The sequence below is a fragment of the Uloborus diversus genome, chromosome 8, assembly GCF_026930045.1.
Source record: "Uloborus diversus isolate 005 chromosome 8, Udiv.v.3.1, whole genome shotgun sequence".
NCBI classification, from domain to species: Eukaryota; Metazoa; Arthropoda; class Arachnida; order Araneae; family Uloboridae; genus Uloborus; species Uloborus diversus.
This window is the reverse complement of record NC_072738.1, coordinates 73,910,545-73,932,512: the sequence shown is the minus strand read 5'-3', so window position 1 is coordinate 73,932,512 and position 21,968 is coordinate 73,910,545. Positions and strand designations below refer to the sequence as shown.

The following is a 21,968-nucleotide window of genomic DNA, read 5'->3' as shown; positions in this document are numbered from 1 at the left end:
TCACAACAAATGTATTAATTTTGTAGTGTTTATCAATCACTTTCTTGGTCATTTTCATGCCAGGTCTCTCACCTTGTAAAGCATATATAAGTGGTGACGTTTTAAAACTAGCCTTAACCATTTTAACAAATTTTATAGTAATTGCAGGGGAAAAACGGATTAAAATCAACAAGTTTTGTTTTGGCATCTGAGTTTTCTTGGTCAACTCGGTTCCAGCTCTCTCACCTACTAAAGCAGATAAGTAGGCATGAGTAATGCATATCTATTTTAATTGATCTCAATTACCAATGTTAGAAGCTTATTTTGATTATTTATGAGTGTTACAGTTCTTAGGCCTTATTATCCTACCATAGTTTAATAAGACCTAAAGACAAGGTTTTAAAAATATTTTATTTTATGCTTGTTTTTCGCAAAAGTGATCTTTTTTTTTTGGTTGTTTCTTGTTGTAATTGGTCTGTATGTTTAATATTACAATTTGTTGATTTGGATACATAGTTTTTATTTTATTTCAAATCTCCCTTAGGTAGACCTTATTACCCACACCTACCTTAGTTTGTTTGTGTAATTTTTTTGTAATTTACATAAAAACATTTAATTTTTTTTTTAATTTGGTGAAATGCATGTAAATATTTAAGTAACGGAAAATCATTTTCCATTTATCGTAGTAATAATGAAGATAATACCAGTACAATACCTCAAAAAATGGGTTTCTTGTATTCCTCATATAATCAAAAATCCCACCTAATCGAAAAAGGCATATTTGGAACCGTTAATATTCGTTTATGCAGGGCTGACATTAATAGTTTCATAAATGGCTCTGCCCTCCATAAGAAAATAGTATGTATATTTCTTGCATAGTTAATTATGTTCTGAGTAAAATGAAATATTCAATCAAAATCATTCTAGCGTCAAAATTAAGAATTACAAATGTTGTGCATTTCTTATTATTCATAGGACCAATTTGCAATGAACATACCTCCTTCAACAATGCAGTATAATGAAAATTCTAGGAACTCTGTTTCATTTTTGATCCCCATCTTGCGTCCAACGGTCAGAATGATGTCTTCCACAACAGTTGAAGAAGAAGTTGGAATATTTAGTTGGACTCCACCAGGTAAGAAATAATCTTGCATTCGATTAAATTTACCTTCCTTTAATACAAATCTAATTTTAAAACAAGCATTGTTTTGTCAATCAAAAAAAAAATGTGAGATATTTATTGAAGATTTGACATTCTTTACAAATGAAAAGCTTTCAGAATGGACTTATTGTCTTTGAAAAAAATTCGAAAACAAAAAAAAACCTAATTCTTTTGCATTTCAATTAAAGTGTTAATAATTTCTTTTGGCAACCAGTGTTTTTTTTTTTTCCAAACATATATGTAATGAGAGAGAAGGAGAGGGTCAAGTTTTTATGGTTTGGAGCATTGTTATTACTACTAGCATTTCAGCACATAATTCAGAAGAATTGCTTTATATAGATGAAGAAAAAGAATTAAAAATATGAACCTATAGTCGTAAGTGTAAGGTATGGAGTTTAGGACTCTTCCCTAAAATACTTTCAAAATGAAGTCCTAAAAATGCATTTTTAAACCACCTTTGATGACATTTGTAAAAAGAAATAATTTGTAAAAAAGAGTTGGAGTACAGATACTCTCTCCCAGAAATTTTTTGAAATTCACATTTGAAAAACAAAACTCTTGACAATTTTAAAAAGTGGTGAATTCGAGGACTCTTTTGCTGAAATTTGTAGAAATTGAAGTTCATAAACCAAAATTTTAGATAATCTTTAAAGACATCTGGGGGGAGGGGGATACAACCCCATAGATTTATTTAGCTGTAAGTTAATGCCTTTAAATATGGGTTGAGGCAGAACAACATTTATTATGTTGTTTTTATTAAAATGTCCTATTGCATAATTATTCAATGCACTTATGTTCTTACGATTATGGCATTTACTTCAGTTTCAGTTGGAACATTTCTCCTTCCTCCATAGGTTGTTGTCTGTTTTAAATTTTTCATGCAGACATCAGCTGTAGCTGTCAAAAACAAGGAGCATGATGTATTAAATTATCTTAAAAAATCATTTTATTTTAAGTGAAAGTATTTTAGAGATTTTACATTTATCATTCCCCTACTGTTACAGATTTACCAACCAATACCAATTGTCAATTGTTACTGTGAAAATGGCTTCAAAAATTCAGTTTTCCTCAAATTAACTTCTACAAAAAATAGTAGAGAAGCTATTAATTGAACATTGACAAACAAATGCTTTTATAAGAATTTTATGCAAAAATATTTTTGAAAATTGAAATTATTGATTATTATGAAAATGAAATTACTGCATGATTAATTTTAGATTTTATATTAACTGGAAGTTTAACTGAAATTTTGTTGGATATACAGTTGGTTCTCTGTTTAACGACGCTCTATTTAATGACTTTCTCTATTTAACGACGGCTTTTCACAGCCCCAGGTGGTCCACTATAATGTTAAAAGCATTCTTTTTAAGGACGCTTTCTACTTAAGGACGATTTTTTGCGGTTCCTTGAAAGTCATTAAACAGAGAGCCTACTGTATATATATATATATACAGTAAAGCACTGTTAATACGTTTCTGAAAGGACTGTATGTAAAAAGCATATAAATGAAAAAAACATATAATAGGTATACATTAAAATATATTAAACTCTGCAGGGACCAAATTAAAAAACATATAATTGATAAAATCGTATAAAAGAGAAACATATAAGCGGTGTTCACTGTATATATTTTAAGTATTATTTGAGTTTCAAACTTTCCTACGAACACTGGCTATTTGCTGTAGAATAATAAAAACTGCAGAGTTAAGTGTTTTCATGCCCTTTCATTTTTACATTTTTGTACATCAACACTCTGGCAAAAAAATTTGAATTTGTAGCCATTTACAAGTGTATTAATTATTATTGAATATCTGTTAGCGTTACAAGTTGATCATACTTGAGAACTAATTAATCAAAAGGGAGCATATCCATTTTCCAAAAATGTTCCAAAAGTGAGATAAAGGAATTACAGTAAGAGAAAAATAGTTTTATGAAATTCTCGGGGTACAGAATTTAGCACAAAAGCACAGTGAATCATGGCTCACAGTAAGAAATGTTTGTGTAAAAAAAAACAAGGAGATATCGCCATCTTAATGTTGGATATGTGCTCTTTTGAAAGAAAACCGGAATGTTGAAAATTCCAATTTCACCAAAACTCTAATATATTTTACCTTCTCATATTCTCTTGTCGAAGTACATGAACCTAAAAGTAGCGGATTAAAATTCGAGGATTTTGGACATGTGTTCCTTTGGATCTAAAAGTTTTCGTACTACAGATTCTTTCAGGATATCTCCCTTTTTGTTCAAAATAAAACGTGCAGAGGACGGATATGTTTCCTTTTGATCCAAAAGCACACTTTACCCTTAAATAAATAGGAATTTCCACTTTTGGATTTCTTGAGAGTAGGTGATTTGATAAAGGTCATCTGAAATACTTAGAAAATGTAATAAAATAAATTTTTCTAAAAAATTTATATATTCCCTTTTGATAAATTACTCCTCATTTAATTTAAATGCATTCACTTGTTTATGTATCTTTGATTTCATTGAGTTATATGCTACTGATAACATAGTACTATTTATTATCTGCTGAAGATCCTATTTGGAACTAGAATTCATGTTAAGTGCATAAAGTCAACCAGTCTAACCTACCACTGACTAGAGTAAAAGGGTAATTTTTTTTTTGGTTGTTTGTTTGTGTGCCACAGAAAAATTCTTCCTAGTTGGCATCTCTGATATTGATTCAGTCAAGACTCCTTTCAAGTTACATTCTGACCAGACAGCACCCAAACGTTTAATTAAAATAATTTAGAGATAATAGCCTTAGAAAATATGCTTAAAACTTAATCAAATCAGTGTTTAGTTTAATATGTAATGCAATTAAACAAATGAGTTTACCATTCAAAAATAAAATATTCAATAAATACACATAATAAAGTTATTAAAAAGGTTTTTAAAAAAATAGTGAACATGTCCTAGTAGTATATTAAGTTTTTATATCACTAGTTGTGAAAATACTTCAACTATTACTGTGTTCATACATCTGCTGATTGGTTTGACTGATCTGATCATACTAAACGATGGGAAATCTGCTTTCAGCTTTGGCACACTGCGCAATTAAAAGTGTCGTTATGAGATAACTAAAAAAAATTAATAATGTAGTAATAACAAGAAGTTCCATCTATAACTATACGAGCCTACTTTCCCGTATACCCATACTTCTTTCTAGTACCTGATCAATATTCTCAAAAATAGCTAAACTCGCAAATTGTTTCAAACGTATTTTTCAATATTTTAAGCTAATTTCTAGGAATAAAATATTCCTCACTCATCTAAAAAAAATTAGATGCAAATTAAATAGCAGCACCTTTTAAACAAAGCAGCTAATACACTTTTTTCCATTAAAAAAAAATTCTTTAACAGCTTTCAAAACAAAATAATAATAATTAAAATTAATAAGCTCATTAAAATAAATACATCATATCAAAAAAAAAAAAAAAAAAAAGAAAATCTTTTCTTTTTCCCCTGTTGCCAAAAATAATTTTTAAAATGAGTTAATGCACTTGCCAAAATAAATAAAAACAATAAAATGTCAACTTAAATAAATACTTCTCATTGGCAAAAAAAAATATCGTCTGCGCATATCTTTATGTAGTAACATAAATGATTTCGAGTTTATTCGCCGAAAACTGAATACCTAAATTAAAACTTTAGCATGAAAATAAAAACAAATCATATCAACAATAATTATTTCATAGTTAAAACCATAGCTGCAGATTCGGAGTCGGAGTCAATCTCATTTTGGGATAAAAGAGTCGGAGACAAACATCCAAGAATCGGAGTCAGTCATTTGTCCTTCGTGTATAAATTTTTGCCAAAGCTACGAAGTCAGAGTCAAAGTTGGGGAGTCAAAGTCCGATTAATTGTCGGGCACAGGAGTCGGATTCAGAGTCAGCTGCCCCTAAATTCTCGGAGTCGGGGTCTGGAGTTTGGTGTCAAGAGCTATTTCTAACAAAATTTGTTTGAAATAAATCCACCTTCAAGTACGGAATCTACACTGACTTTCAGTTTCCCCGTAGGGGCTAATGTTAAGGTATTTGAACTGTTCAAAATTGAACAGAAAATTGTTCAAATCAAAAAGATATTTTATACATAAATTTTTCATCAAAAGCTTTCTCCTACAAAGTTTGTTTGAAGCAAATTCGCCTCACAGTTCGGAATTGCCTTGAATTTCCCCGTAGGGGCTAATGTTAAGCTTTTTTGAACTGTTCAAAATTGAACAAAAAATAGTTCAAATCAAAAAGCGAAATATGTGAAAGAGGTGTCCTCGCCGAGATCTTTTGAACAAAAAAAAGTTTGTTCGAATCGGACTATTCATTCAAAAGTTATTGGGGGGGGGGGGGGGGGACAGACCGACAGACATTTTTCCCATCTCAGTACCCTACTTTCCAATTTTTAATTTTTCGATATTTATTTAATTATTTTATATATTTTTGATTTTTTTTTTGCGATATTTTTAAGATGCATTAAGCCTTTTTTCATGCTTTTTTCTTCTTTTTCTGACTTTTACTGGGAAAGTAGGCTAAAAAGTAAAGTTCCACATTTTGAAATACAATTAAAGTTTCAATTTGATTGAAAAATTAAAAAATAGCAGTTGACTTGATTTGTAAGTAGAAAATCTGCAATGAAAAAAAAATGTCTTAAGTGTACACTAGAAACAATTTTTTCAAAATGAATAATATATTTGAATTAAAAAAAAATATATATAATGAAGTTTGAAGAAAGCGTAATTATAAGTAGGAAGCACAATATATCCTGCAAGCATTTGTGTGAACAGCAATAGTCTGCTCTTGTGCTGCTGTCCCTATGTAGACAATTCTTCTCACTAAGCTGCAAAATTTAAGAATCTAGAAACTCACTTTATTTAACTATTTGAACTTTCTAATTTTGGACTCTTTCTTTCAGTTTCTAATAAATGCCAAACTGTAATCTAAATTCATGAATTTTATGTATTTCAGAACTTACCATGTTCTATTCGTCTAAGGTCTTGAGCTGCTGTTTCTAAATATTTCATGAGATAAGGCATTAAACTTGTAGAGCACTTGAAAAATGCAGCCAAAAATGCCAAAAGACGCCATCCTCGAATCCCACTTTCTCTAAGTAGGGAAAAAAGGGCAAAAGGTACAATTTACATGCTTTTTAATGACTTAGCAAATGTAATTATAATTGAATGACAATGAAATTTTTGCTGCTTGGTTTGTAAATGTGAAAGAAATTATGGACACTTATTGCAGTAGAGATTCTCGTTTTACACGGGTGTTACGTTCCATGAAAATTCACGTAAATCAAAATTGCATAAATTAGGACAATATAATTGTTAAAATAGGAATTAGGTCCTACAAGGAAAAATACTTCGTTTTAGTGATAGGTAAATATATAATAAATTTCATGTGTAATAATTTCAATACATAAGCATGACATGCGTAAAGAAAATATGAAGAATAGTTTGATAGTGATAATCTGTTGGCAGTCATTAATCATTTTCCTCTTTAGTCCTTTGTAGGGTTTAATGCATCGATGGTTTCTCTTATCTCTTCCATGATGAGGTCTTCCTTCACTATCAAATCACAAAGATTATTTCCCATTTTCAAGGAGTGACTTAAAACTTTCAATGTTTAAATTTTTGGTTTTTTTGTCATTGATGTTTTGGTATCCTCATTGGTTTTCTTCGCTTTGTCACTTCTAAAAGCTCTTTTTCAGTGAACTCTGAATTGTGGGAGTTTCTGAACAGGTAGACCATCAGGTTTTTTGAATGTAATCATTTTTTCTTTTGTAATGATTTGAATTACTGGATTGTCATTTATGGGCTCATAAAATGAAACTTGTTTATAAAAATCCTAGTGCTTTATACCTCTGAATAGAGTATAAAAAGTTGAGTAAGATAGTGCTTAACCTTTTAACTGCCATAATCTCGGGCACAGCACTAAGGGGTCCAAATTGTCATGCCCAAGTATTACTACTCGGGGTAATTTTTTTTAGTGCTTCATATTGTTATGTCCGAATATGTATTGGAAGAAGTTAATTTCGCCTTCACCTCTTTGTTAAACTCGAATTTATCTGGGGAAAAGAATTCAAATTAATCAAAGAAAAAATCAAAGAATTAATTTTCACGCAATTCAATAAATGACAGCTTTTTGCTGTAGGTTTCAAGGGACAGAGGTTTTGTCCTAAGTGCATGACATTTTATTTCTATTTATTATTATTTTTAGAAAATAATCTTTTCTTGTTAAGTTTTAGAAATAAAGCTACACTAGAAGCAAACCTTACCACTGCTACGCTAAGTGGCAGCTGCCTTGAACAAATATGCAGTGACTACAAAATCTCAGAAGTTTTGTGCATGTGGTTCAAAATATGAATTTTTAACTACTAAATGTATTTCATTTTGTACTAAATCTTTGATTGATGTTTGCAATTAAAATAAAATAATGGGCAATTTATGCACTCAAATCATTAAAAGAACTTGATATTTAAAATATTAAATCTTGATTTTGAAAATAAAAAGGGCATAATGTCCTTTACCTCTCAATTACATAGACTTACAAATTTAAACTTTTGTTGTTTGTTGTTTGCTTCATAATTTGGCAGTATAACTCATCCCTTAGTTGTGGATGATGATGACAAATCTGAAAAATAAAAGTACATACTAGGATTTTACTGAGCTATTGTGAGAAATATGCAATGTATGACAACAAACTTGAAGCTCTGCTTAATTAACTGTGTGTTTAAGATTATTATATTTAGGCAATCCAACACATAATAATGTTCAACAATTGATTTTTCAAATCTTTCTTTTTCTTTAAAAGAAAAAAAATATATATTGGAAATTCACAAACACTGGTAAATCCCATACTTATTATTATTATTTTTGAATTGATGAAAATGATTGTTCAATATTTGGATCTCAGTATTAGACAAAACTAGTGTATTTCTGTCATAATTCGAGGCAATAAATCTCAAACTTTTTTCTAACTCTCCCTAATTTAAAATCAGTCAGTATTCTTTTTGCTTTTATCTCTTATAAACTTTTGTTTTTTTAAGCTGTAAATTACTCTCCGTCTTCTCCCTCTTTTTCCATCAAAAATATCATAATGCATGTATAAACTATGCTATACTTGGTTTGTGTCAAATTCTTTTATCACTTCATTGTTATTTGTATTCTAATGATACTTATAAACATTTTATTTTCAATTTTGTAGCACAGATTTGAAACTGAGAAAAATTAAAATTTTACAACATTGTTCAGTTATTAGCTTATACTTACGACTAATATAGTGTAGACACATTCCACTTCTTTCTGATGAAGTCCCAGAGGTAAATCCCCCATGAATCTCATAATTGCTAAACAAAGTGGATAATACATGTATCAACAGTATTATAATGTTTATATTAGATCTACCGAAAAGTCCTGTCCATTTTTAGAAAGAGATCCAATTAGTTTTAAAAGGTTTAACAATATTTTGCTGTACGATTTATTTATTCATTTATTTATTTTTTATGGCTCTTTGTTAGGGGATCATGGGAATTTGTGTAAATCTTAATTTTAAAAAGTGCCTTGTTTTTAAAGCTGGCTGAAGAAAGCTGTTTTGACATAATCTTCCTTTTGGCCTTTTTTCCTGCTAAATATGTTTGCAAATAGAGGAAAAGGGAAAAATTGGAGGGAACAAAGTCTGGGAAGTGTAGCGGCATCAACTTCCAAGCAACAAACATTGGAAAACCAAAATAATCCCTACAAAAATTAGGAGAATCACCATTGGAGCTTCATGGGATAGCACCACACAGAAAATCAAGCTATGCAAAAGTGAAAAGTTGAATCTGTTACCAGTTCACTGAAATCTAAATTGGGCAAAGTTTTAGAAGAGGAAATCCCTGCAACTGATGATTTTTCACTTGCATTGACAAAAGAAGTTGAACAAAAAGCAAATATGGACAGATTAATAGAATTAATGAAAGAAAAGCTTAGTGTTACTACTTCACGCAGAGAAAAAATACAAATTTTAACCCTAGCTCCTGCTTCATGGAGCAGAACTAAAATAAGCAAAGAATTCGATGTGAGTGAGTACACTGTACGAAAAGCAAAAGATCTTCTAAAAAGTAAGGGCATAATTGCACTGCCTGATCCAAGAAAAGGAAAAACACTTGATGAAAACATAATAATGCTTGTGAAAAACTTCTCTCAAAGTGATGAATATTCTAGAGTTATGCCAGGTGCTAAAGATAAAGTGTTTCAAAAAATGCATACATGCAAAAAGTGTTGTTGCTAGGAAATCTAAATGAACTATATTCTGCTTTCAAGTTGGACCACCCAGAGATTAAAATTGGATTGTCTGTTTTGCATGCTTAGACCAAAGTGGTGTGTATTAGCAGGTACTGCTGGTACACATTTTATTTGTGTATGCACAATTCACGAAAATGTTTCACTATTATTACATGCTTGTTCAATTGAAGAGAACTACAATGAACTCATTGAGAAGTTAGTTTGTTCAAGAGAAAACAGAGCTTGTAGATTACAGCACTGTGTACAGTCTGCCCTTCAAGTGACAACCTGAAATTTTTTATTAGGGGAAAATTTGAAAAGTGGAATCCTATTGATGAAGTTACTTATTGTGCTTGGATTTCTACAGACAGAATTCAATAGGTGCAGTTCACCTTCACCTTTGAAGAATATTTGGAAATTTTAATTGAATCCTTAGAAAAACTAATACCTCACTCCTTCATAACTAAAGCTCAAGCTAGATATTTGAAAAAAAATCAAAGGTAATCTCAAATTAGATGAAGCCATTGTTATAATGGATTTTAGTGAAAACTACTCCTTTATATCTTGCAAAATGAAGCCCCAGGGTACCATTGGACAAGTGATAGTTGCTCTCTTCATCCAGCTGTAATTTATACAAGGAACAAAAATGATAATGCTTTGATAGTTTCCAATTTGTGCATATTGTCAAATGACCTGGAACATGATGTTGCATTTCTTTACCAAACACAAAAGGTTATAGTGGAACACTTTAAAAATAATATTCCAGCTGTAAGAAATGTAATCTACTATAGCGATGAGGTGCTGCACAGTACAAAAACTAAAAATTTTCTTAATTTGTGTCTTCATAAAAGGGATTTCCAACTAAAAGCTCAATGGTGTTTTTTTGCCACAAGCCATGGCAAATCTCCTTGGGATGGTATTGGTGGCACCGTCAAACACATAATAGCAAAAGCAAGTCTCCAAATGACTCCTGGAAAAGTACTGCACAAAAATTCTTTGAGTTTTGTATGCCAAATATTAAAACCATAAAATTCACAATGATAAAAAAGAAACACGCAAAGAACTGGAGACTCGTTTCTCTAAAGCCAAAACTGTTCCAGGAACTCGTAGCTATCACCATTTTCAACCCATCTCTGAAAACTCAATTGCAACAAAACGTGTAAGTTTTGACAAAAACTTTTGCACTGTCTTCAGTTTTTCCGAAGAAAGTTCATCCATTAAAATGTATGATATTGGTGTACATAATTAGGTAGCCTGCATTTATGACAACCAGTGGTTTTTTGGATTAAAATCAAAATTTGGATTTTGGATCAAAACACAAAGAAGGGGACTTTAAAGTAACTTTTATGCATCCCCATGGACCAGCTCCATCTTTCCATTAACCCTCAAAAGAAGATGTTTGCAGCATTCCGATAAGCAATATAATTTCATGTGTCAATCTTCCTCTTACAAAAACCTCAGGAAGAATGTACTATTTTCCCGAGAAAGAGATAAATTCAATCGACCTTGGTTGCAATTGCATTTTAAAACAGATTCAAGGTCAATAAAAAGGTATTGTCACACATAAATTTTTGTTTCAAATAGTTCTATTTTATTAGTAAAATTTACTTCTGGCCAGTTTGGTATTTCACAGGTGTGAATTGAAACTGAGCCAGTATTCAATTCAGAATATTTAATATAAAATCTTAAATCATTCTTTTTTTTTTCAATTTTGTGTAAATTTTTTATTTTTTAACTTTATCAAAATTGAATTATGAGCTAATATGTTGTAAAACAGCCCTATTTTGTATTATATATAGCTTGTATATATGATTATAGAGCAATTAGTATTACATAGTAGTAAGCCAAAAATAGTTATGTTACGCTTAGCTATTGTGTACATAACTTGTTGTTTACAGTGAAATTAACTATATTGCCAGTAAAAAAGCCACCAATTTCTTTTTAGAACCATTTAGTTTATATTTTAATAATTTTTTTTTTAAAAAATTACTTTAATTGGTGTTGTGCCTTTTTTTAATGTTTTTTTTTTAAAAATTCATGTTTTTTTCTTCAAAATATTTAAGAAATCCAAGTTTGAGGTAATGATAACTGCACTATTCAACATATATATTTTCAAATATATTTTTTTCTTATTCTGCAAGTTATTCTGAACATTCAAGTGAAAAAATATTTGTGATATCATGAAAATTGCCAAAGTTATGAATTTTTTGCTTTAACTATGTCACTTGCGCACCATTTCTCGGAAAAGCAAAAATGCGTCTTTTAACACATTTTCGAAAATTAATATCTCAAAAAGTATTCAAGATATCAACAAAAAAAATCAGAGGGTTAATTGTGATGGTAAATGGAACAAATAAAAAAAATATCATTGAAATCTGAGAGACCTTGGGTTTCATAGCCTGGATGAAGTGATATGTATTGACCCGGATGTGAAAGAAATTTCTAGCCTATCCCTACGATTTTCTGAAGAGTCTCTAAACTGCATGTGAAGATGTGAAATAGTGCTACTATTTGAGTTCTACACCTTTAAAAAAAAGACGTTCTTCAAAAATGTGATTTACAAATTGCCATCACACTGGCAAGAAGTCACAAATAACAATGGTGTCAGGCTAGGCCAAGGTCGGCACGGCATATGTGACCAAGAAGGTGCGTACGTGACAGGGCAAAGGGGCTACGTGATCCAAAAACTGCATACGTGAGTCCCCTAGCCCTCCGTGTTGACCGAAGGTCAGGCACCCCCTATAAATAGGACCCACGGGAGAGATGAAGGGGGAGACCGAAGAGAGAGCGACAGACACAGTTGCGGTCGCAGAGGCTGCCGGTTTTACTACAGGACCAAGCTAGGTCCGGATTGAACTTCAGGAACGGGAGAGTTTGGGCCCGTAATCCTGAAAGAGAACTGTGGTACAGACGGGAGAGATTGTGCCCGTCGTAAAGGTGGACTGTTACAAACGGGAGAGTAGTGCCCGGGTCCCCAAGGTGGATTTACAAAAACCGTGAAAGTCTGAGCACCATATGTGGTATCAACGTGTACATATGTGAATAGTGGTTGTGTACATAGATATAACTAAATAAACCAATATTTAACCCAGAATCTGTGTGCCATTGGGACCTAACTAATGGTAATTACATTGTTTACAGAAGATTTTGTTAAATGTTTTGTTGTTGTCTTGTGCCAGCTAGGCTGGCAATTTGGGATGCGCTGCTTAAGTTAACCAACTGTACTGTAATTTGGTAAAAAAGTCCGACTTCCACTGTACACACATGCCATAGGGACCCGTTCATAGGGTAGGCAACCATTCACAGCACAACAACACATTTACACGAAGGAAGGAGGAGTACAGGAGAGAGAAAGTACATCCATACCAAGACTCCTCTGACCGCTAAACAAGGCAGGCGACTGTTAAATGTTTTAAAAACTATCATTTACTTCCTCTTCATTAACAGACAGAACTTTCAAGTAGACCTGATATTTGCATTTTTATATCATTTATAAATAAGTGAACTCTCTCTATTTGAACACTCCCTAATGTAAACATCTAGATGATCTGAATATATTTTGGATGGTCCCAGTGAATACATATAAGCATTATCCAATCTTCCTTCTATGATAAACACCCCCATAATCTGAACTTTTGTCTGGTCCCATGAGTGTTCAAAAAAAAAAAAAGAAGAGAATCTACTGTAATTAGTTTTTCAGTCTGTTTGAATGGCATTATGTCCAAGTTGTTTTTTTCGAGCTGTAACATCTGAGCTGTCAATATGTTAATATTTATATCTTTGTTTCATTTGTAACTATTTAGTTACTTGTTCTTTGTCTTAATATCAGTATATCCATGTTGTTTTCCATGTTTTATATTGTAGTATTTTAGTATTGTAGCTAAATATTTAGTTATTTGATTTTTGAGTGAATGTCATTATTTCTAGACAAATCTAATGTGTTATCATATTAGCAAAAATGTTAAACAGGCTAATAAGCAGCTTTAAATGTGCATTATTAAACAACTCATGCTTTTGAAATGTTTTATGTATAGTAAACTTGATGCATACTAAAATGCACATACAGTGAAGCACCGTTTATTTGTTTTTGAAGTAAAATCCCTCGAATAAGGACACTAACGGGACAAATTTTTTTGTCCTCAATAGAGAGGTGTCCGCAGGACAGGGGTTTGATAATGTTATTTGTATTGGAACTGGGGAATTAAAAATTGTCTGCATAAGAGGGGTGTCTGTTAGGAGGGGTTTCACTCTAATTGATAAAAATGTATAAAAAAAGAAACTTATAAAGAAGAAACGTATAAACGGTACTCCACTGTATTTGATAACATCCTCAAGCAATGACCACTTTTTTTTTTCAAAAAAAGTTAAACTTTACTAATTATTATTAGTACAGTACTTAAAATTTGAAACTACTAAAGAATATTTATTAAATTTAATTTTATTAGTAAAAGCATCTTACCTGTAAAACTGTCAACAGCTAATCGATTCAAGTAGTCAGAATCAAATTTCAAAAGGGATGTAACTATTGGAAACTAAAACAAAGAAGTGGTTAAACCTTACTCCATCTCCAGATAAATTTATGCTCATCATGTAATCTGAATCACACATATATTCGTTACTTTGTGAACGAGTAAGTAATAGATTTTCTGTAAGTTGAAAAATTTTATTTAACTTAGTTTTTTTTTAAAATTCAATAAAGATTAATTTCAGTATTACAAATTAATTTATCTGTTTGCATTGTTATTTCTTGTCTGGTGAAAAAAGGATTTTCCCCCTGGAAACTCCACAGATGCATAAATATTTATATTATATAGTTGGTTATTTTCTATTTGGATTCCAATTTCTAAGGCAGTCAAAAAAACTAACCTAATTGAAATGTATTTATTGATTCATGCACAATTTTCAGCGAAATTTTTAAAAAGCTATTCATGAAGTTCTAGTTACACTTTAATTTTTTGAAATTGTACATTTTTAGTTCTGAAAAAGATTTGAAATAAGGGCCAGCATAAGTGACATCAAAATTAAACTGAAGATTTGGTAGGAAATGCAGATTTTTGTTCCTTGAAATTCCCTAATGTATAATAAAGTAAGTTCTAACTTTTCTTAAACTCTAGAAACTGGAAATTGAAGCGTCTTGTAGAGTTCAGTAAAATTAATAGATTAGTATTTATATTTATCTCGTGTCAAAAATGCTAATTCATATCTTATTTTAAGCTATATTTATTACTTTCCACCATCATCTAAAGTTTTTTCTTGTAATAATAAAGCTGAAAGTTTGGATTTCTGGATGTCTGTTACATGCATAGCACCTAGACTATTAGGCTGATTTTCATGAAATTTGGCACAAAATTAGTTTGTAGCATAGAGATGAGCACCTCAAAACGGTTTTTCAAAAATTCGATTTTGTTCCTTTTTCTATTCCAGTTTTAAGCCTTTTTTTTCACATATATTTGATAAAATGGGGGAGAAATATTTTATTCACATTTTTAAGTTTTAGGTCATTTGAAAGCTTGGAAATTTTTGCTTCATCGTAGGAATCATTTAGAGAAAACCAACACCCAAAGTTCATCTGCAGCAAGCCAAACGATTCTAAATGATTAAGCCTGAGAATAAAATCAAAAATTAAAGATAAATGGAAATATTTTTTCGATGGCGGAAATAAAATTTGTATGTTACCATGGCTACGTCTTTTATTCCCTTTGATTGTTTCGTTATTTTTTATTTTAAACATTTTTAAAAACATGCTTATATTGGCAATCAATCCTTTTCTTTTATTGAAATGGATTTAAATTTAAATATTTTAATTGCTGAGGAAAAGTTTCCTGCCTTTATTATGTTAGTCTTTATGGAATTATGTTCAGTAAATTTAAAAAATATTGCTGTTACAGCATTCTTTCTAAAGTGTTTAATTTTGGAAAAGTGTCTGATTTTCCGTTTTAAGCAAAAGGAAAAAACTTCCTTCCTCTTTTAAAATATTTCTAAGGCTTTTGCTGGTTTCTGTTAAACTACATACCAAGTTTTCAAATCTGCCAAAATATGAAGAAATCTTTAAAAAAAAAAAAAAAACTCGGTGCATAGTAGACATTAACTGTAAATATACAGGTGAACCAAATGACCTTTTAATATTCTACTATGGGCAAAGCCTTTCTGGTACCGCTAGTATAGCATAAAATAGCTGACACAATAAAAGAAAAATGTATTGGAAACTGTTTTGAGACTTGGAGGGGGGAGGGTACTTCTATCATAAGCTGAAAGTTTTGTTTTATATTGATGAAACTTTAAATACATTATTTTTTTTAAGTATTTATTTGGGTGCAACTTTTTCGGCAATGCTTTTTATTCTATTTAAAAATTGTAACAGAATGTAGCATAACTTAATAGTCAATGAAATTAAAAGTACTACAAAACATGCGTATTGTATTTACATGAAACTGGTTAAAAATAGAGGGCCTGATTTGTTTTCAGTATTTATGTAGTTTACATGACTTTCAAAATAAGTTCTCTGTTCCGATTTTGCTTAAATTTAGAATAATAATAAACAAAAAAGTATTTATAATGAGAGTTTACAGTTTTTTATCTGTCAGTTGTTAAGTATACTGAATAACAAAATCATTTTTTTTTAAATGTTAGTTACTTATATTATATTCTTGTTAATCCTCTAATTCTTCCTTCAAGAAGCTTACTGTTTCTATTACACTGTAAAAAACTTAAATAGAATTGAAAGGATAAATTGTCAATTCAGTGTTCACTGTTCATGACTGATAGCTAATATTGAATTATCTCAGCTGCATTAGAGGTTGTTTTTCTGTTGTAATATAATTTACAGGGTTCCAAACAATATTGCCTGCTTAGCTTATGCCAGTTAATTATTAGTATTGCTCCGCTAAATAGTCTTTTGTATTGAAGTATATAGTATGACTCTGATAAGTTGGTTTATGTCCTTGACAATGCTTACCACATTTTGGAGTTTACTGGATAACTGTGCTGAGTTGAATTGGCTCAATTTTCTACTAGTTTTGCAAAGATATTTGAACTCAAATCTGCGGCAATAACATTACCTTTTTACACTAAACTCTCCAAAACGAGGCAAACATTGTCAAGGTCATAGCTTAACTTATCAGAGCCACATTACTGGATATCAATTTTGAGTGTTTGTTCATTAAGCAATGCATTCCATGAATATTCTTATGTGCTTTAAGTTATGTATTCCATGAATATTGTATTGTTAAGAAATGTACTTAAATAATATTATTGACATTTGTAGCATACATATTGAATGTATTTTTATTTTTACAGGTACATTGAAAGTTACTGTACTCAAGAATTTGTTCAATGTTTAATATTTTAACAATTTATTTTTGTCTCTTTAAAGAGTATGAACTAGTTGTTGGGAAAATTGTCATTGACTGTTGCATGTTTAATGTAAAGTTTCATAAAATGTCTTTTAAATGTTCAAAAGAGCTATTTATTGACTACAGTAAATATTGGTTTGCTTTTACGTGTATGATTTTATGTCTATTTCAATAAGTTTATTCTTAGTCTTATATAAATATTATATTTTGTTATTTAAAAGATAGATGTTTGAGTTCTTAATCAGTTGCTCAGATAATGCATAATTTTGTTACATTATGAGTTTGAACTTTTTCCTCTTATTTTGTATTGTAGTATTTTTAAAATAGATATGAGGCAAAATATTTTTTCTCAGTGTTAGATATGTTATTATTGGGTTTAACTCAAGTAATTATAGCCATTATCTTAAAATGTAGGGGTGGTTATGATTAAATTACCATGTTTATTCCTGTGTAGAGCTCATTCTAATTAACATACATTATTGAAACTTGATACATGTATTATATAGACATGAAGGGGGGGAAAGGCATATGTAATAAGAAAATGCAATTCAAGTTTTTAATGAGAGGTTCTTTGCTTCATTACCAATAGATATTTTCATCGCCAAGTTGCCGTAATAGATAAACTTTTGTGATAGTGTTGAGCATGATGTAGGCTCTTTGAACTTGTAATTGAAGCAAATGGCACAGGTATAGAACTAATTCTGTGGTAAAATCAAGTTTTGTGTTTCCAGAGTGTTTTTTTTTTCTTCATGTGCCTCTTTCTCACTAGGTGGTAAAAATAAAAACTAATGTTTTCTTATTGCACATTTTCCCTAACTGGACTACATAATTTATGGACCAATCTTCAATTACAGCTATGAAAACAAATTCAATGTAAATCCAAACATTGTAACTTCAACTATAACCACCCTACACATGAAGTAACAATAGTTATGATTTAGTCTTGGGTTATGCTTTAAAATATTTTTGTTTACCACTTTTTTCTTATAAAATGATTGCTTTTTTTAAAAACACGACAAAAGTGAATTTTGATATTTATTTACAACGGCAGTCCAACATTTGTGAATGCTGAAAAAAGATATCCATTTTTGTTTTACATCAGATTGGTGCATCTATTGGTACAGTTTAAATTTATTTAATATCATCTTCAGTGAGTATTTTCTTGGTTATTGGCAACTCAAGAGTTTCAATTTGTTCTTATAATAGTATTTTAGAAGACTAAACTGGGTATGTTGCCAGCTGGCAATGTGATGCATTTAAGAATTAAAACTGCATTTTTGGAATCCATTAGTAACTTACTCTTGACCACTTCACTAGATAATCAGCATTCCAAATTATTTCTAATGCAAAATTGCTTTTACTTATAGATATTAAACCCAACATTCAAGACATATTTTAAAATGGTGAAATTGAGAAGAAGCCAACTATCGTGGAGCGTATTATTTTGCCTAAAAAATGCCTAACATATAGCTGCCTCTCTTGCAAACGAAATTTTCATGAGTTGAGTGCTCTTTCAAGACACACTAGTTTTGTGCATCCCAAGACGACCAGTGATGATTCAATGGCTTTTGGACCATCCTAAGGGTGCTAATTTTATTTATTTTGTTCTTTTAAATAAAGCAAGCTGATTAACACGAAGTATTCACAATACTGCTGTGCTAAGCACAAGTCGTATCTGCACTTTTTATCAAAATTGAGTTACGATCACCGGTGATTCTTTGCCATATATTTACGTAAATACAATGTTATATGATCATCTATGAGTGGGAAATATTTTTTTAAAAAAATCTGAAAAAATTTCATCCGAATCAGATACATGGAGGCGCAAAACTTGAAATGGCAATTTCTCATTTTGAACTAAGATGCAGATACGACTTTTGCGCTTAGCACGGCAGAATAGTGGTAATTTTAATATCCAATTTTTTTCAACAGCAATTTTTGAAAAACAGTAACTATGAATTGTTTATTTAATTTACGCCATGGCGGTGAAAAAGAAAATAAAATCATGCCTTATTTTTGTGGTTCTTATATTTTTGCATTGACGCTAGGATAAGAGATGAAGCTCTGGGACTCTCCCTGATCGTTTTTTTTTGAAAATATATAGAAATTAATTTTCCCTCCTCTCTCCAATTTTTTGAAACTGAAGTTCCAAAAACGCAATTTTCAACAAACTTAAAGGAATTTTAGGGGGAAAGAATTCTGAAGCTCTGGAAATTTTTTCTAAATCAAAGTCCTAAAAACTTGAGCAATATTCTATGATATTAGGAGGAGGGGTACACAGGCTATTCCACGTACTTTTTAAGTGTTGTTTAAAACCCATAATTTTTGATGATACACTAGTAAACAATTGCTAAGGACGGATGGCAATAGCAGCATTAGCAACCCCAAAATGGAAGGCAAGTTCATATGAAAATTAGCATAAGTTGAGGATACATTAACACGTTTTGTAAGTATACAAATTGCAGACTCACATCATTGCTGGTCACATGATGACACTGATTAAAGATATAAAGGATTGGGCGCGTGATGACCATTGTTGTTCAAAAGCAAAGTTTAAAGAAAAAGAATCATTTGACAAACTTGCATTTTTCGGTATGTCTTCCCGATATCCCTTAAATGATTATGGGTGGCCATGTGGTTGGCAACATCGAAGAAGGGCAGAAAAATTTAGATGTTGCCAGCGAGTTCGATGTCAGTCACAGGGTTGATTCGAGAGTTTGGAAATCATTTCAAACAAGTGGAATGTGTAGCAAATGTCACGAGGAAGGTCATGTACGCAGTACGACGTCAGCAGAAGATTGGTACTTAGTGCTAGTAATGAAAAGGAACCAGTGCAGCGCAGCTACTGAGGTAGCAAAGCAGTTTCCTTCTGCTACTAGCAAGTAAATACAGTGAAGCACCGTTTTTACGTTTTTGAAGGGACTGTATGAAAAAAGTGTATGTGTATTAGACTCTGCAGGGACCAATTTAAAAAATGTATAATTGATAAAAACGTATAAAAGAGAAACGTATAAACGGTGCTTCACTGTATCCCGAAAAACTGTAGCCATGCGTTTAAATGCAGTAAGACTATATACCTGTCAGCTTGTTTTGTACATCTCATTGTCTACAAGTCAGTATTTTGCTCATTTGTAATGATGTCTTCAGCATCGCAATTGGAGAGAAGTCGACTGGGCTTGTGTACTACTCTCAGATGAAAGCAGGATCAGTGCCGTCTAATTGTGGACAACAACTAACCTAGCACGAGAGTGGTACAGCATACAAGCCGGAAAACATAAAAGAAAAGGACTAGTAGTTGTGTCATGGTATGTGTAGGATTATGATCAATGGCTGTACGTCACTCGTGTGCTTCCAAACAAGACTATGACAGCTAGTGAGACATTAATGTTGTTCTACTGCCTCATGTTCACATGTTCTGCGGTGCTGTAGGTGATAAATTCGTTTTCTTGGATGTCAATGTAACATGTCATTAACAATCGCCGTTCAGGAGTGTCTATCTCACTCAAAATATTCAACCCAACGGATGGCCAGCACATTCTATAGATCTGGATCTTATTGAAAATGTTTGCAATGCTTTGGGGAGCAGTCTTGCTGGTTCACAACGCCCTCCAATAAGCAAGGACACTTTTATCCGTGACTGACAGAAGAATGGGATAAATTACCCTAACAGCTGCTGAATAATGTTGTGTAAAGCATTGCAGGACCTGTGAAAGTTTGCATCGCTCTCCATGGTAGCCATATCCCTTATTGACATCTTATGCCGGAACGTCTAGGGGTGGTAATTACATTTATTCACTTTTACTTATCTAGCCCAAAATGACCGTTTCGTCCTTTAAACACTTGCCTTCTGGATTTCAGAGCATAATAAATTATCGTCATTGCAATGTTCTAGAGTTCTGGAATTAATTTATTTCACTTAGCATTGAATTACACTTAATTTTTTACGCTCTACATAGCCCTCTAGAATCCATCCTTAGCAATTTTCCACCAGTGTATTAAAAAAAGGTGGTTTGACCTTGCCCAATATTTTCTGAAATTGAAGTTTTAAAATCATGATTGTAAGACCATAGTTGGCTGATCCCAACATTTAGGCCAGCAATCTTTTGAAATTGAAGCTTCAAAATACAATGTTAGGGGATTTTCGCGCAATGTTAGGTATTTGGTGCTTTTTCTTGAGATTTTGTGAAATTGAAGATCTGGAAATGGAATTTGAGATGCTTCGTAATGCTTTTGGCGGGCGTGATAATGATAATGAGGGGGGGGGGGGGGGGGGTAGCGTTTTGAAAACTTTCTTATTTTCAGAAGTACTATAAAAAAGAAAAGAAACAGGAGAAGTAGGGGGAAATTAGCTGTAACTATTTAAAATATTCAATAATTCAAAGATTTCTTTTTTAAAGAAAGTAAGATTTACCCCAACATTATTATTATTTTTATTCTTAAAATCACTTTGTTTTCCTAAGACATGTTCTTTTCTTCTCTTCAATAATAAAGAGCATTTTTGAAAAACATTCAACTCAGTGTGCTGCCCGCCCCCCCCCCTTCCCCCTCCCACCCTTTCGCTACTCTAATGGTCTGTCTGTATTTTTCACTTGCAATTTTGTGCCAAAAAAAAGTTGGATTTGTTTGTGAGCAAATTCTTTATTCATGTTGTAACAAAGTAGTTATTTCTTCTCTCAAAATATTGTGAATGGTTATTGTATCAAATTAGCAACTTAATTTGATGTTTTTGCATTGCAGGTTTCAGAAATGTTGTGTGTTATCAGCAGTGGAATTTTAAAGAGCATATGTCACTCATTTTCTGAAAAATAGCAAGGAAAGATTTATGAAGGGACTTATTGTATTATACTGATTTTTTTAGAATAAATAAATATTTTCAATTTAATGTAGCATGAGTTCCTTTGAGAAGAAAAAAAAACTACTAGTAAGTCCAAATATTATTCGTTTATAAGATTGGGAAGTAGCTTTTGCCCCGCCGTTCATTTAGTTTAAAATGTTCATTGTCGACTATCTTACCACCTCTGATTTGTTGATACATTTCTAATGCTGAGGGATGTGTACTCATGCATCAATTTCAGAGAAAGAATTCAAATTAAGAATTTTAAAAATAAAAATATATAATCTCTCCAAATAAGGGAGCTAAAATCTACTTTTTATCAGCCTAACCCTTTTTTTTTTTTTTTTGAACTAATTTTAAATTGAAAATTTTCAAATGTATCTCTAA

The 21,968-nt window shown here is 31.4% G+C and overlaps 1 protein-coding gene and 1 long non-coding RNA gene across 2 annotated transcripts in view; one reads left to right on the top strand and one right to left on the bottom strand.

Annotated features, from left to right (window-relative positions):
- Positions 1 to 21,968, bottom strand: part of LOC129228430 (unconventional myosin-XV-like) — a 44,220-nt gene that overhangs the window by 11,789 nt on the left and 10,463 nt on the right. The window contains exons 4-9 of the mRNA XM_054863110.1: positions 13,855 to 13,927; positions 8,403 to 8,479; positions 7,682 to 7,764; positions 6,107 to 6,237; positions 1,944 to 2,038; positions 977 to 1,151 (exon numbers count right to left, since the gene is read on the bottom strand). Coding sequence (XP_054719085.1) covers positions 977 to 1,151; positions 1,944 to 2,038; positions 6,107 to 6,237; positions 7,682 to 7,764; positions 8,403 to 8,479; positions 13,855 to 13,927 — 634 coding nt within the window. The remainder of the gene's footprint in view (positions 1 to 976; positions 1,152 to 1,943; positions 2,039 to 6,106; positions 6,238 to 7,681; positions 7,765 to 8,402; positions 8,480 to 13,854; positions 13,928 to 21,968) is intronic.
- LOC129227544 (uncharacterized) lies at positions 14,378 to 21,615 on the top strand. Its single transcript, XR_008580848.1, has 3 exons — positions 14,378 to 14,481; positions 18,115 to 18,331; positions 21,485 to 21,615. It is a non-coding gene; the product is annotated as an uncharacterized LOC129227544 (long non-coding RNA).